We start from the raw sequence: 15,193 nt of genomic DNA on the forward strand, positions 1-15,193 counted from the left end.
AAACAGTTATCCAATATTTGAAGCTGACAACACTTCAAATGGGTTACCGCCGAGTCCTTGAGAGTATAAGATTTCATCATATGGATTCACTATAGATTCTCATCTTATTTGGTCTCTTTCTGCTCTTTCTAGCTTGTCAGCATATACACAGGGCACCCTTATCAATAAATTATGTCTGGCTATAATTGCAAATATGCAAGATAGCTCAATCACTTATCCCTTCTTTTCAACTTTACACGTGTCATGACAACCTTCTTCTTACTGACCCTATTTTCACACACATCTAACCATCGTCAACTTTTCTACAGCAATATATTGTGAACAGGTTTAAATTCATATTAAATAGGTTTAAATACATGTATATATTCATACATGGAAATGTTACTTAGAAATAGGTTTAAATTCTTCTAGACCCAGTCGGCACCTAACAATCACTTTGTAAGAATGAAAGATGGATGATAAAATGTATATACCATCTGATGAGTTGAAATAATATGATTTGATGAAGATGAGTCAATAGTATATATGGATGAGCACTCGAAATCACTACATACATTGTTATTTTCTTTACTACTGGCTTAGTCAAGTCCTAACTAAGTTATTCTGTATATATTAAATAGCTTTTCTCAATAAATCAGGTTGCTAACTTTTGAGCCTCCTAAATTGTCAAAAAAAAAAAAAAAAAAAAAAAGACAAGCTGCATATAGCCAACGTACCTACAATTATTGAGGTTCTAATTAGAGAGCCCAAACTAGCCCATAAAAGAGAGAACTATCTACTGAAGACTATTTGCTAAGATATCTCTATCAGATTTTCCTTTTTATTTTGAGAAAAGATATCTCTATATATTGTTCTACTATTTCTAGTCAACCTATCCTAGTCAACCTTTATTCAACAAATGTAGTACACAAACTATTAGTATTCGATCAATCTAAGCTAATGTAGTATATATGATGATCAAGGTCATTAATTAGGTTAAAAGGGAGACACCTTCCAACTATTAAAGCATTGAGCCAGGAAACGCGGGTCAACTTGACGATCTATTCCCTCATGCAACAAGCTCTCCAAGCTCAAGAGACCACTTCTAAAGAAAAGTGAGTGTCAGCTTTCAAGGAAATGAATTATACTGCAGCAAAGAGTAAAAAAGGTTAGATAACCGGATATGGGCACCAGGCCAGACTGCTCATTATATGGCCCGACTTGATCCACTTGCTATAGTATCGAATCGTGTCAGGCATGGCACATATAAGAGAGTCAGACTGCGTTGGAGATTTTGCAACCCATGGTTCAGACTCGGCCCGGCCCATAAGGGCCTGGATTGGCACGATCCACGAGTCAGACTGTGTTCGGCCCACGAGCTAGTCTGGCCCTCTTAAGATGGATTGTGCCTTGGCACGGCTCATTAAACTTTTGACCCTATTATAGAAATTTAAATATTTTTATTTTTTCAAATTATCTCTAAAACTAATTTTTTTATGGTTATTGAAAAATTAAAATTATAAAAATTTAAAAAATAACTGTTAAAAATTTAAAAAAAATAGCCGTTTCACGATATGCCTAACAGGCCTAGCATGGCCTGCCATCCTTGAGCCTAGGGCCATGCCAAGCCAGGAATTTATTTAAATGAACCGTACTAGACATGGGCCATTAAACTATCGGTTCGATGGACCTAGGCCGTGCCGTGCCAGACATGGCTCATTGCCTAAGACAACTATCTTTATAAGGTATGCAAAAATTTTTGTGCAGTGGGTGCGGTGCAGAAATCACGCACCGTGTGTGGTGATTCGCTCTTGCACAGGACTCGCAAAAAATTTTTTTTACACCAACATCTCCGAGCACGCATGTGAGCGAATCACCGTACAGTGCATTATTTTTGCACCGCATGTGCATTGACTCGCAAACAAAAATGAGAACCATCTATGCAAGGCGTGAATTAAACCAATGACCTCATAATAGTTGAGTCCACCATCCCTTGACAAGGGGGCCTCAAGAAAAATAGTAGGGTAGACATATGTGGCAAACAAGTGCACACTTGGGACTTATAAAATATGATTCGATCCGTCAATTTGATCTATATTCGATCCGTCATAAATAGGTTTAGATTTAGGCTAAACATATTTGGATCATAAACGGATCGATCCGTTTAACCCGTTTAATAATTAGATTGGATATGGATTTTAGATATCTGATCTGTTTAACCTGTTTAATATTCAAGTCGGGTTGAGTCAAATAACCCATTTAATCTGTTTAATCTGTTTAACTTATTTCTGACTCATTTAATCCAACTTGTTTAGCCTTTTTAACCCATTTATAATCCATTTAACCTGTTTAAAACCTGTTTAACCTGTTTCTGACCCATTTAAATCGATCCGTCTAACCCATTTAGTCTGTTTAACCCGTTTAACCTAATTTGACCTATTTATAAATCGGATCAGATCGGATTACTTGTTTAATAAACAGGTCGGGTTCAGGTTTGAATTTTTGATCTGTTTAGGTCGGATTTGGGTTGATCATTTTTTTATCCGATCCATTTATGATCCGATCCGATCCAATTGTCATCCCTATGCACACCGCATTGCTATATAACACCATTAATCAAGTGCATGATAAAAAAGTACGTGTGCTATGGAGGTCGGGTGGGGTCCGAATACTAGCTATAATATCAAGAACTTATTTGGTATAATCCTGTCAATCCCGTAAGATTCATAAGAGTGCAGGCCAGACAAGGTCCAGTTCATAATGCTCAGAAATTTTTCAGGGTGGGTCGATCTAAATCCCATAAAGAGGAAAAAAAAAAAAATCTTTTCCGTCGTATGGGAATATCTATATGGACTACAAGATGGCTAGTTGATATGGGCTGAATCAGACCTTGTATTCTATAATATTAGGTACCATCTGTGCACATAGTTTAAAACATATATACTAGATGGGCCAAGCTTGATGGTGATAGAATTTTTAGTCCAATCATGCAGAAATATCTAAACAAACCCTAAACTAAAGTTGGATAGGTTGGCGGTTCAAGTTTAAATCTTAATCCAACCTTTGACCATGCAAAAATCAGGTTGGACAAACTTGGATATGTCAAATCTCATCCTATTTGAAACTCATCAGTTTGGATTGGATATATATCGATCGGGTTGTGATCTTGATTTGGGTGCATTTATTAAACAAACTCAATTTTCCTACATACCGACAATTTTTTAGTGATATGTAAAAGAAAAAAATATGCATTACGTGCTAGGTAAATTTATGGTCTGGATCATATCCTAATACAAGTTTAGCTCAGGTTCATGCCAAATGGTTTCCTTGGTCAGCTCCCATTAAGTTCATAGTGCACGCAGATTTGCTAGACGTAGATCCACGGTCACAATGTTTTAGAAGTCTGTATTTGGGCCCAGAGTTCCTACTGATGATTATCCTATATAACACATTAGAGAGATTGCTTTCTCTAGTAATTAATGCATAACTTGTTTTTTGTTGGAGATTTGCTTTGGTTTTTAAATTTAACAACCGAGGTTAAATATACAAAATAATTATCAACAAAAATAATGCACAGAAGCATATTTCTGTTTGTTAAAGAAAAAACAAATATGCATTACTTCTTTAGATCTCAAATTTATAACAATAGGAACAAATGTGAATTATTTTAGTAAAATGATGCAAGAATTATTTGTACAAAGTACTTGATCCTTCAACATATAGTGCATGTTTGGCTCCAGAGAGTTAAATTCTAAAACGAGAATGAGAATGGGTTAGAGGGAGTCCTACGCCTATTCCGATTCTAAAGGAGATGAGAATATTCTAATTCTCCAAAATCTAATCCATATTCTTTTTTAGTATTCAAATTCTATTCCAATTTCGTTTTTGATTTCAATTACGAATCAAATATATTTAGAGATATGGCCACTTCAATTTTGATTGGAATCCATTTCAGATTTGATCGTAAACCAAAAGCACCCATAATCTCCCATGCTAGAAGGAGGGGTGTAACACATAGACCAACTTGCTTCAATCCCCACACACGTACAAAAAGAAGAAGAAGAAGAAGAAGAAGAAGCCTCTTAGACCAACTTGTCATTTAAAGACTTCAGAATGAATAGCTCTATAACTCCCCTTGAGATTAGGGCTGAAACTAGGCTCGGGCCGGTTTGACTTCAGACCAGGCTTCAGACTAGGTCTGAAACAGTTCAGGTCGGGCTAAGATCTAACTATCGAGCCTATTTGTCTTTTAGGCCAGATTCGGATATACCTTTAGCTTGGCCCAAGCTCGAGCCTCAAGTCTAGCCTACAAAAGCCTGATCGAGTCTACCAATATGCCCCATTCACCAGTAAGCCGCAAAAGACCATAAAAGCCCCACCATCAAGCAGGTTGAATCCAGGCCTATTGACCGAACCTAAGCCCCAGTCGTCCTTAGACCTCCCCGAGGGCTCCCATCAAGAAGGCAAGATGGAGCACGTCTGCTTTAGCAGGGACCGTGATGCCCTCCAGCTCATTGCTATCGACGGCCGCCACGCCACCATTTTCATCCCCAATGACCCCGACCTCATCGACATCCTCACCATGAACAGCATCAATATCTCCGTCTCCATGGGTGATGGCAATAACAACCTCTTCACCTTCATTGGCAACCTTCTTTTCCCTTTCCTCATCTTCGTCGGGCTCTTCTTTCTCTTTCGCTATGCCCAGAGGGGCCTCAGAGGTGGCCCTGAGGGTTTTGGCAGTCCCATAGACTTCAGCTGCTTCAAATCTAAGTTGCAAGAGGTCCCAAAGACTGACATCACCTTCTTCAACATCGCCGGCGCCGACCAGACTAAGTTCAAGCTTCAGGAGGTCATCGTCATCATCGGAGATCTAGTAGTCATCGTCGTTGTCGTGGCCGGATCAAGTTAGGACTTATTTTTTTTATTATTATTTTTTTAAGAGAGGGAAACCTGATTGGGTTGGTCCAGTCGGATTTGGATCGGACTCGAGCTTGAGTTTTTCAAAAATTTTCGGACCTAAAGTCCGAAAAAAATTTTGGACTAAGCTCAGGTGGAAATGAGGCCCGACCTAGCCCATCTCCAGCCTTACTTGGGATCGAAAAAACGAGGAAGGGAGATAAAGATAAAGAGAGAACAAATTCCCTAAATGAAAATGAAAGGAAATTAAGGTCCCGCAGCCAATAAATCCTCAAAACTCATGGTGCAAGAACTTAGTAACCACACAATGACAGCAGAATCTGTTCGACGAAACGTCCGGGAGATTTCTCACACTTACCAAAATACAGTGGTCCCGACCCAACTCTCCAGCCAATTTCCTTGAAAGGAACCCCCTTGCATTGGTTAGCCATGCCCATCTCATTCCGTACCCACCATTTCAGAAAGCTATGGCAAAGTTCCATGCCCCCCTTTGATCCAATCCATGCCCATTTGATGTGGTCCACCATGACTCGACCCTAGTTGCAACATGGGTCTGGGAGATGCCCATACCATGTTGCCATCCACCACTTGGTCTAACCAAGTGGGCAAAACCTTCCACATCTCTCTCTATCTATTCATTGATTAATTACTCCTTGTCCCTTTCTCTCACAAGCAAAAATGCTCATTGTCTCATGGCAATAATTCCCATGCAGAGAGACCAATCAACTTGTGGATTTAGATGTTGTAGCAAACTCATTCAATATAGACTTGCAAGCTATGCAGCAGATTCCTATCTGTTCAAATGTAACCAGCCATAAAGTGACAAATATGAAGTCTCACCACAAAGAGCTTTTGATTTGTCCCAATCATAGTTCTAGCAAGGAGTGTTGCTATGTTTTCCCAATGATCTCACCGAACAAGTGCTTTACATGAGAGTTGCAAGTAGTAATTTTGAGCTCAAATGCTAAACCATGCCCTTGGTGGCTCCTAAGAAAAGACTCTGGTTCACAGTTGTTTCAGGGGCACAAAAGCATTTTTATTTGTTTAGAGGTTTATAAAGTGTGGAAGATTCTGTTGTAGGCCGAGCATATCAAGTGACGCAGCTGGAATCATATAAAATTCAGTGCACGACGTTTGTGCAAGTAGGCTGGTCGAAGGCAAAAAATTGATCACGTTATTCTAGCAAGATCTTGAGGACGATTCGCTATAGATTTTGGATATCCTCGAATCCAGTGTACTCCAGTTGCATTGAATGCTGCATAAACCAATAAATCTTGGTCTCATTACAAATATTTTAGAATATTTCTTAAATTTCATGTCATGTTTTTTTTTTACCATCATGATCTTATCTAAGTCGATATATTGACATATTTCAAATCCATGAGACTTGAAGGTTCGCCCTTCTTAGATCCCACAATAATTGGAGTCTTGTAATGCTGGAATGCCTTTTTTGTCCATTAGTTTGGTAGCTACCTCCAGTATTACCAATGTTTCTTTTTGTGGTTTCTTTTTCCTCGGCTCAACAACAGGTTGACATCAACGGCAAGCAAGAAAAGCATTGAAGATCTTTCATGCAACTTTAATTGAAATAAAAAACACACATGAAGGGGAAAAAATAAGGAAAAAAAACACTCGTGCACGCAAAGTTATCCACAAATTTATACAAGTAAAATAGGACCACTTGGCTCACAACCCATCTAGCAAACAAATTTGGGAATGATTCTAGAGGCTTGCTCAAATGTCACACTCGTGATATTATTGGTGTTAGCCCGGGAATTTTGGCTTGCCATGTCAAAGATATTGGTATGACCGCACTGTCACACCATTAAAGGGAGAGCACAGACTGGTTGCTAGAGATGAGTGAGGCTCTTGAAAAGCCACTGATGCTCTCCAAGATCTTGTACAAGTGGTTGTGGTTCAAGTGGATGAAAATGGGAATTTTCAGAAATATCTCAATAAGAATCGTGTGGGCTTTTTCCAAGTGTATGAATAGGAATCCTAGTTGATAACAATTGATCCAGATAGCCAGATGGTGACATTAACTTGGCTAAAATATAAGTTGATATTGGCACGGCCACCCAAGATATGTATGAAAATAAAAATATCAAATAGCCTGGGCCCAAGTAGACTCATTATTTCATGATCTCAGCTAACTTTTAAGTTATCATTTTCTCAAGTTGGACTTAGAAAACTTTATTTATATATTTTGGTGCAAAAAGGTACATGGGCAATGGGTTAATTGGTGGCAACTATTGGGTGGCATGGAAGGAACAATTTGGTGATGATGGAAGGAGAAGTGTAAAGCTGATGAGAGATGGACAAAGATATGATGAGCTGATTCTGCACCAATTTCCTTCAGTTCTTATTGGAGCTTCAACATCTTTTTGAATCGTATGAACCCTGCTTGCTAGCTACGGATCATGGGCTCAGAGTAGTCACCATCGGAACAGAGGAATCACACGGTATTGTTGCAGAGGTCAAGGAATGAGAATCAAATTCTTAATTCTCCTAAACACCAAGAACTTGCATCTTCCTTCCCATCTCATCATTGTGTGGACATCTCTTGCTCAGGCTCTGTTTTTAGCTTTCTTTCTTTCTTTCTTTCTTTTCTTTTTGATAAAATGACTAAATTAAACCAATCTAAAATAAATACATCCATGGGAATCATGAGAATGCCCAACAATTTGAGTTGGAAGATTATTGTGGAATTTAGCTTTGTTCTTTCATTAATCAATTAAGCCGGTGGAGGACTTTTTTTTTTTTTTCCAAAAAAAAAAATGGTGAATAGAGTTTAGCTTCAACAAGATAAAAAGATAATATAGGTTGTCAATTAAAAAAAAAATGAACTACCGAACTCATCCCTAAATAGTATATGGACAGTACATTGCATTAGCTTCTAGCAGTTCAATTTATCACAATAGTAAGCACTAGTCATATATGAATAATATGCACATCATTTTTTTTGAGGGGCTAATCCAGACTAATCTCAAAGAAAAAAAAAAAAAAAAAAAAAAAGCTCATATTAGAGTCTGGCACCCGGAAACACTTCAACTGTAAAATCTTAATACGTATGAGAACGGAGATGTTTGCTTCGCAATCGAAAACAGAATCGCAATAAAAATCAAAATAAATTGAAATCACAATTGGTATGGCCAAATCCCCCAAACATTTGGTTCATAAAGAATAGAAATTGAAATTAAAATTGAAATAAAAATTTAAATTTTTATAAAAAAATAAAAATACATTTTATATAGATATTGGATCATTTCTATTCTGTTTCGGAATCAGAATAGGAATAAAACACCTTCAATCAAATAATTAGAATTGGACTCTTTCATTCTTATTTTGATTCTAAAATCTAATTATTTCTGACCAAACACCTCATCATACGTTTCGTCGTAAGAATATCCAACCGCCCATTTCGAGATTAGCCCAAATTTAGATATTCCACCGATTCAACTCGTGATCAGACCGGCGTGAAAGAAATCATGGCTCATCCTCCTCGCACATCGCATGAATAGACCCTGCATGAGACCATATGGCAGTGAATTAATATCTCCTTTATTACCACGAGCACTTGCTTAAATAGTTACCCTTGGAATAAGAGGATGGGTGTTCGGTTTCAATCTTTTTTTTTTTTTTTTTTTTTTTTCTAGTAAACAGTTTCAATCTTAGTTTAGCAAAAGTTGTATGAGCTTTAGCTCAATTTGTTTCTTCTTTAATTTTATAATTCCATAATCGACTAATAAAAAAAAATATCACAAGAGTCTAAATCATTTTTTCATCCAACAATTTAATTTTTTTAGATCGTATCTTAAATGATATATCATACAAAAGACGGGTTGGTTCGCTACCTTATGCGCCTTATTTTATTTTAATGCAAATCTTTTGCTCCTTATTATACTCCATCAGTTAATAAAAGAGAAATTATACCCTACATGTACGCATTAATATAATCGACACTATGCTAATCAGTGCATCTCATTTTTATAATCTAATGAGGCCCATAGAAATGGGATGCTGCGATTGGTGTGGTGCATGATATGTCAAAATAGAATATAATTTTTGGATAAGGGATGATAATTTAAAAAAATAAAAATGAAATTTTGAAGTTGACGGCCTTGGCAAAATAAAAATAAAATCTCTCTTTATTTTTATATTTATCTTCGCTATCCGCGCCCATAACGCAACAAAATATCTCTTTTGCTCTCTTTATCCAAAACCCTCTCTCCTTCTCCCCTTCTCTTCTCCGCCTACTTTTCTCCCACCCCCACCAACCAATAAAAATCACCCCAACTCCTTCTTCCTCTTTCCTTCCACTGATCCAATCTCTCTCATTCTCTCCCTCCTCGTTCCCCCACCCATCTCTTTCTCTAAAAACCACCGGTGATCGGAGAAAGAAGAGCCAGATCCACCGGGAATCCCACCCCAGCGGACAAAGAAGCGGTTTTCTGAGCCCCGTATCAACTCTTCTCGCTTCTCCCCCAAAACCCTAAACCCCACGCCAATCCATCGGCGAGAAAAAGTCGCCCGAGAAACGGCGAATCCGAATTCGACTCTCGAGGTATTACAAACATATATAAGATCTTTATTTTTAATTTATTATCTTCTATAGCCGTTGATTTGTGAGTTTTTTATAACCGGGGTGTGGGGGAGGGTGACCAGAACCCGAAGAACCTGTCGTCGTGGGAGGTCGGGTCACCGGGACGGTGAGGGGTAGAGCGGGGAGATGAAGATACGGTGCGACGTGTGCGAGAGGGCGGAGGCGGCGGTGCTGTGCTGCGCCGACGAGGCGGCGCTCTGCTGGGGCTGCGACGAGACGGTCCACGCCGCCAACAAGCTCGCCGGAAAACACCAGCGGGTCCCACTCCTCCCCCGGGCCGACTCCACTTCCTCCTCTCCCCTCCCCACCTGTGATATTTGCCAGGTATGAATATTACTCTTTTTATGTTAAGCTCTGTCGTCGCCTACCACTTGATTCATCTTAGTTAGTCCTCTTTCCTTGTTTGCTAGTATCTACTAGTTTTGAGCCCGTGCGTTGCGCACGGGTTCTAGGTCTGATCATGTTGAAAAGAAATTATATATAACTAATAAAATAATACCATACAGTAATAACATAATTTATTTCATATTAAATAGGATTTAATGTAGTTTTTTATTAATCCAAGGCTTGAATTGTATGCTTGAAGGATTGTTAGGTAGGAGGATACATGGCATAGAAAAAATTGCTTACATGGACAATCTCAAATGCTAAGAAACTTTCTCTTAGTGTCTGCTTTATAATATATATATTAGATTTAGGTTTCCTTATCTTCATGTTGATTTTTTATATAGAGATATATTTATTCTTTTGCAATTATAAATTTATGCGAGCTGCCGGGTAGGAATTGTTATGCGGGTGCAGACGGGAACAATTATGTCTAAGGTCGCATATAAATTTCCACACCGGCAGTTATGATGCCGAGATTTGACAGGAAATTTTAACAACAATTTTTTTAGGTGTTGCCGTGTTACTTAAAAATTTTGGAAAAAAGAATTAGAGGACTACCTTAAGTTTCTGGATTTCAGAATCTCCCATTGATATGGTCAGTTGATTGTAGAAGATTTTGCATTGCTAATTATAATGCCTGCTGAATTGAGCTTATCACATTCACACCTTTCAGTGGTTGAGCAAGGATACTAGGGGATCATGATTGCGAGTTTGATGTTTAGGAATGCTTTTTTTTTTTAGATTGAGTTTGAGATTTGGAATTTAGAAAATGATGGCAACTTTGCTAAAAGTTTGAAAAACTCACTCGAATTAAAAAAAGGTTAATAGAAAAAACAAGGTGGTGTTGTAGGAATATATGTATACTATTATTCATGTTAAAACAAGCACATAATGTATGAAAACAATAAGTAACGACGAAACCACCACCACCAACAGCAATATATAGCACTATGGATTCGTAATCTTCAGGGTTTTGTTGAATAATTTGCATGTGATTCATGAAAAACGATAAATTTTATAAATAGGAAAATAATAATTGAATAATTCTTGATCAGTTTATTGCAAATAGTTTGAAGAGTCTACAAAGAGGGAAAACATACAGAATAATTTAAGAATTTGTCAATAATTTGGAAAATGACTTTATATCCTGTGGTGAGGGGACCAGTAGTCAAGTTGCAGTTGCTGTGGTTGTATGTCCGGCATATAATAGTCACTGAGTATATTATTCAACTTTAATTGTGGTAGTCCATTCATTTGACATTCACCTTTAACTGCACATTGGAAGGTTATGGATGGGCAATTTTGTTATTGGATTTAAGACTCCATTTGTGTTAATCCAAAATCCAAATTATTGCCCCCCTCATGATCCGGTGTAACTGAAATAAATTATATAGTTGCATAAAAGCGATGGAAATACATGTCTAACTTTGGCATAAAAGCAAATTGTGAGTCTTGTGGCTTTGCTAAATGACTAGTTTGTTGTTATTCAGAGGAAAAATGTTCCAATATTAGATTTATTTGATTCAGATGTTTAAGAGTGGTGACTCGCTATCCAGACATTTATTGTTTTTGGTGAATTTCAACTTCCACTTCATTATGATTATTTTCTTGACCTACAACAACATATTACCATTGTGATGTTGTTGACATTGTCCACCAGCTGCATGACAAGTGCTCTGGAAACTTTTCTCTTGAGAACCTTGTCTTGCACATAAAAGAGGAGTGGTTATAAGTCATAAACAAAAATAGTGGTGTCATGGAATTGGTTTGATATGCTATAAATTGTAATCTGCTTTAATGGTTACTTTTACCTTTCCCCTTTCTATTTTAAATCTTTCTTCTGAAGTGCATTTTTGGATTGGAAAAAAGTTATCTGATCGATTGTTATCTAGAACACCATCGGTTAGGGGAAACTAAATGTTCTCTCTTTTATCTAGATTCATTTTCTTTTTCTTAATGTGAACTTCGTTTATGCTGTCTATCGATCTCATTAAGTGTGGTTTGATCATCTTAAACTCTTCAACCATCAAGATCTGTCTGCTGACACCTACAAAAGATTCAGAGATCATTACAACATATGAAAAACTAAAACCATGATAAAGATCTTTTAAAGAAGGTATCATCTTTCACGATGCTACCGGATGGAAGGTCAGGACTTCATGAATGCTACACCTGAAAACTACAAAATACAGTGTAGATGAAAAGCAATTAGGAGTTTTCTATCCTGTGTTTCACAGACTCTCTCTCTCTCTCTCTGGGTAAGGGACCACTGGATTAATGAGTCAACTTACCTTTGTTCATAGGAGGAGGTGATACTAGGCTTTACACATTCTATAGCTAAAGGGCTCTTTTCTATCCTGTTTCTGTGCCTGCCTTTTCTTTCAGATTCAAAAATTAAAAATACCCATTTTTAAGGTTACAATTGGTGATTATTTTGAAAAAAAAAAAAAAGGTTAAAAGTGGTGGTCAATTTTTAATCTAGGTTCTTTTTACATGTTGTGCTGGTCAAGGCATAGCTCTTACTGGCATGAGATGCTTGTGATCACCATTAAGCATGCTTCTTTGATGGGTGCAAGTGGTGGTCCACATGGTTTTGACGGCAGGTTTATAAAGCCCTCATAATTCAGGTAAAATACTAAATTACTTTAAAACCCTAAAAATCTGTTTGTGTAGCCATTCAGCTAGATATCTAAACTTCTGCCCCCATTTCTTGTTCAGCGGTCAAGGGAAAATGCAATTCTATGCATATGGTCAAAACTAACTATCAAGTGCTTAACCTCAAATTTTCAGTTATGGACTTCTCAGTTCTTAGGACATTTAAGAAATAAGTCAATTGAATATTACTGGATGTAAGAAAGAGGCAACTGTACGCAAACAAACAATATGATAATAATCAGACAATCAACATACCACAGAATTTGCCTTGTTTAGCAACAATCGGTGAAGTACAATTCACTAGATCTTCAGTATTAGTGGTGGTAGGTATCAAGATACATGAAAATGAACTTGGAATGGATTTTACCATCACCTACTTTTTTTGTGGGCGCACGCATGCATGAAAATGCTCTCTTTAGCAAGTTGACATTGGGTACTTGACAGCAAGTTGCCGTTAGTACTTGACCATCTTTAACATTTCTTGTATTTATAAAAATATAGGAGAAAGCTGGTTATTTCTTCTGCTTGGAGGACCGTGCTCTACTCTGTAGGCAGTGTGATGTGGCCATCCACACAGCAAGCCCTTATGTATCATCCCATCAGCGCTTCCTCATCACTGGTGTGAGAGTTGCCCTTCAACACTATCTCACCAATGCAGCGCTAACAACACTAGTAGTAGCAATGGCAACAGCACTAGCAGCAATACCAACAGCAGCAACCCCACTTTAAGCTCTCTGGCATCAAATACTTCACTTTCAAGTAAGAAGCTGCAGATGGCACCGGCAGGACTTGCTATGGAGGAGGTGGAGGGCTTAAGGCCACCATGGTCATGGAATGAAATCCTGGATGGTATTGACTTGGATCAGTAATATGGACTCTCAGAGCCAAGGTTTCTAGTTGACTGTAGAGAGTCTGCATCCTTGTTTTTTTCACATAGACACAAAGAAATAAGAGGGAAGAGAGAGAGATTGATATATTATGACATGAGATTACTTGATAGTTTCTTCCTTCTGTTTTTACTGTTTTAGTGAATTTTTTTAGAGGGCTGAGCAGTGGTAGTGCCTTTGTTACAGTTATTTATGGCTTGCTGTTGTCATCTGGTGTCAGGATATGGCAGCACCTTTTCTAGGACGGAAAAAAGAGTGATTACAGTGGCAACATCACAGGCTGACGCGCTTAAAATGTTCTAAGCCACAGAAGGTTTAAATGTAAAATAGGACAGCTCTGTTCATGTTACCATCTGTATATTTGCTGACAAAATCATGTTGAGAAGATATGCGTGATTTGTATTTGGAATAATTACATCCTTAATGCGAGTTTTTGTCACTTGCTAATGACATATTTTCTGGTCAAAATAATGAGATTGGGTGTTATTTTATTATAGAAATCCCAGTTATTTAGATGATGTGGTCGCTTTGGTTGCTTTGTCACGATACGTAAAGGATTGGCTGTGGCAGCAGGCTTTGCATTGGCGGTAAGCTGCACATTGGTCACGGTATACTGTCTATGTTCGATACGTGCTAGATAACCCCTTACTTGGTCATGAATTCGACATGGTGTGCCGTTTGGTGACAGCAATCTGTCCTGTTGCTGACATGGATTGGGACCATCTAGCATAGTCGGTCATGGAGGTGCAAATGAATCGGAGTACTCGAGCTATTCGAATTCGCCTCAATTCAATTATTATCAAGTTTGAATTGAATAATATGGTACTCGGTTTGATAGTTCGAGTTCGTAAATCTATTCGAACATTTATATATATATTTAATAATATTATTTTTAATTATAATATATATATTAATATATATATTATTAATAAATTAAAATTTGATTTCAAATTTCAATTTGATATGATTTGATTTATATTCAAACTTAGTCGGTCTTAAATTTTATCTATTTTTAATCGAATCGAATTTGAACTTGAAATATTAGAATTCAGTCAAGTTCATTCGAATCGGATGTTGAATCCAAATATTTCAAATCAAATCGAATTTGAACTTTCAATTATTTGACTCAACTCAACTCAATTTGATTGCACTCCTTCTCCGTCATTTATTACTGTTGCTAAAAGAATATTGTCCGTGACTACCAAAATTATTGACCGTTACAGCACTTCACAGTTTAACAGCAATTATCCATAGGCAGCCTTTAAACTATTTAATATTAAAGTAATCGGCAATATGATAGCCATTTAACAGCATTGAAATGAAAAATAGGGGCAATAATAAGAAAATAATAATTATTTTTATTAGATAAAATGATGGGACCATACGATCATTTCTAAAAGAGAAATTATTGTTGGCATTACATGCATGCACAGCTGGCCACTAATTTCTGTGATGCATGCTTGATGAATAGAACAAACAAATGTAATTGGTTGCAGGAACAGCGACATGCACCTAGCCATTTAACAGCATTGAAATGAAAAATAGGAGCAATAATAAAAAAATAATGATTATTTTTATTAGATAAAATGATTGGACCATACGATCATTTCTAAAAAAAAATTATTGTTGGCATTACATGCATGCACAGCCGGCCACTGATTCCTGTGATGCATGCTTGATGAATAGAACAAACAAATGTAATTGGTTGCAGGAACAGCAACATGCATCTAGCCATTTAACAGTATTGAAATGAAAAATAAGA

At 37.3% G+C, this 15,193-nt stretch overlaps 1 protein-coding gene across 1 annotated transcript; it reads left to right on the top strand.

The window, feature by feature from the left end:
- The first annotated feature begins 9,107 nt into the window (after positions 1 to 9,107).
- LOC105051561 (B-box zinc finger protein 22) lies at positions 9,108 to 13,881 on the top strand. Its single transcript, XM_010932063.4, is given in 4 exon segments — positions 9,108 to 9,463; positions 9,556 to 9,826; positions 13,046 to 13,196; positions 13,199 to 13,881. Coding segments are annotated over 3 exon segments (564 nt in total). The 5' UTR covers positions 9,108 to 9,463; positions 9,556 to 9,628; the 3' UTR covers positions 13,414 to 13,881.
- Positions 13,882 to 15,193: the final 1,312 nt, after the last annotated feature.

The sequence above is a fragment of the Elaeis guineensis genome, chromosome 9 (assembly GCF_000442705.2).
Source record: "Elaeis guineensis isolate ETL-2024a chromosome 9, EG11, whole genome shotgun sequence".
NCBI classification, from domain to species: Eukaryota; Viridiplantae; Streptophyta; class Magnoliopsida; order Arecales; family Arecaceae; genus Elaeis; species Elaeis guineensis.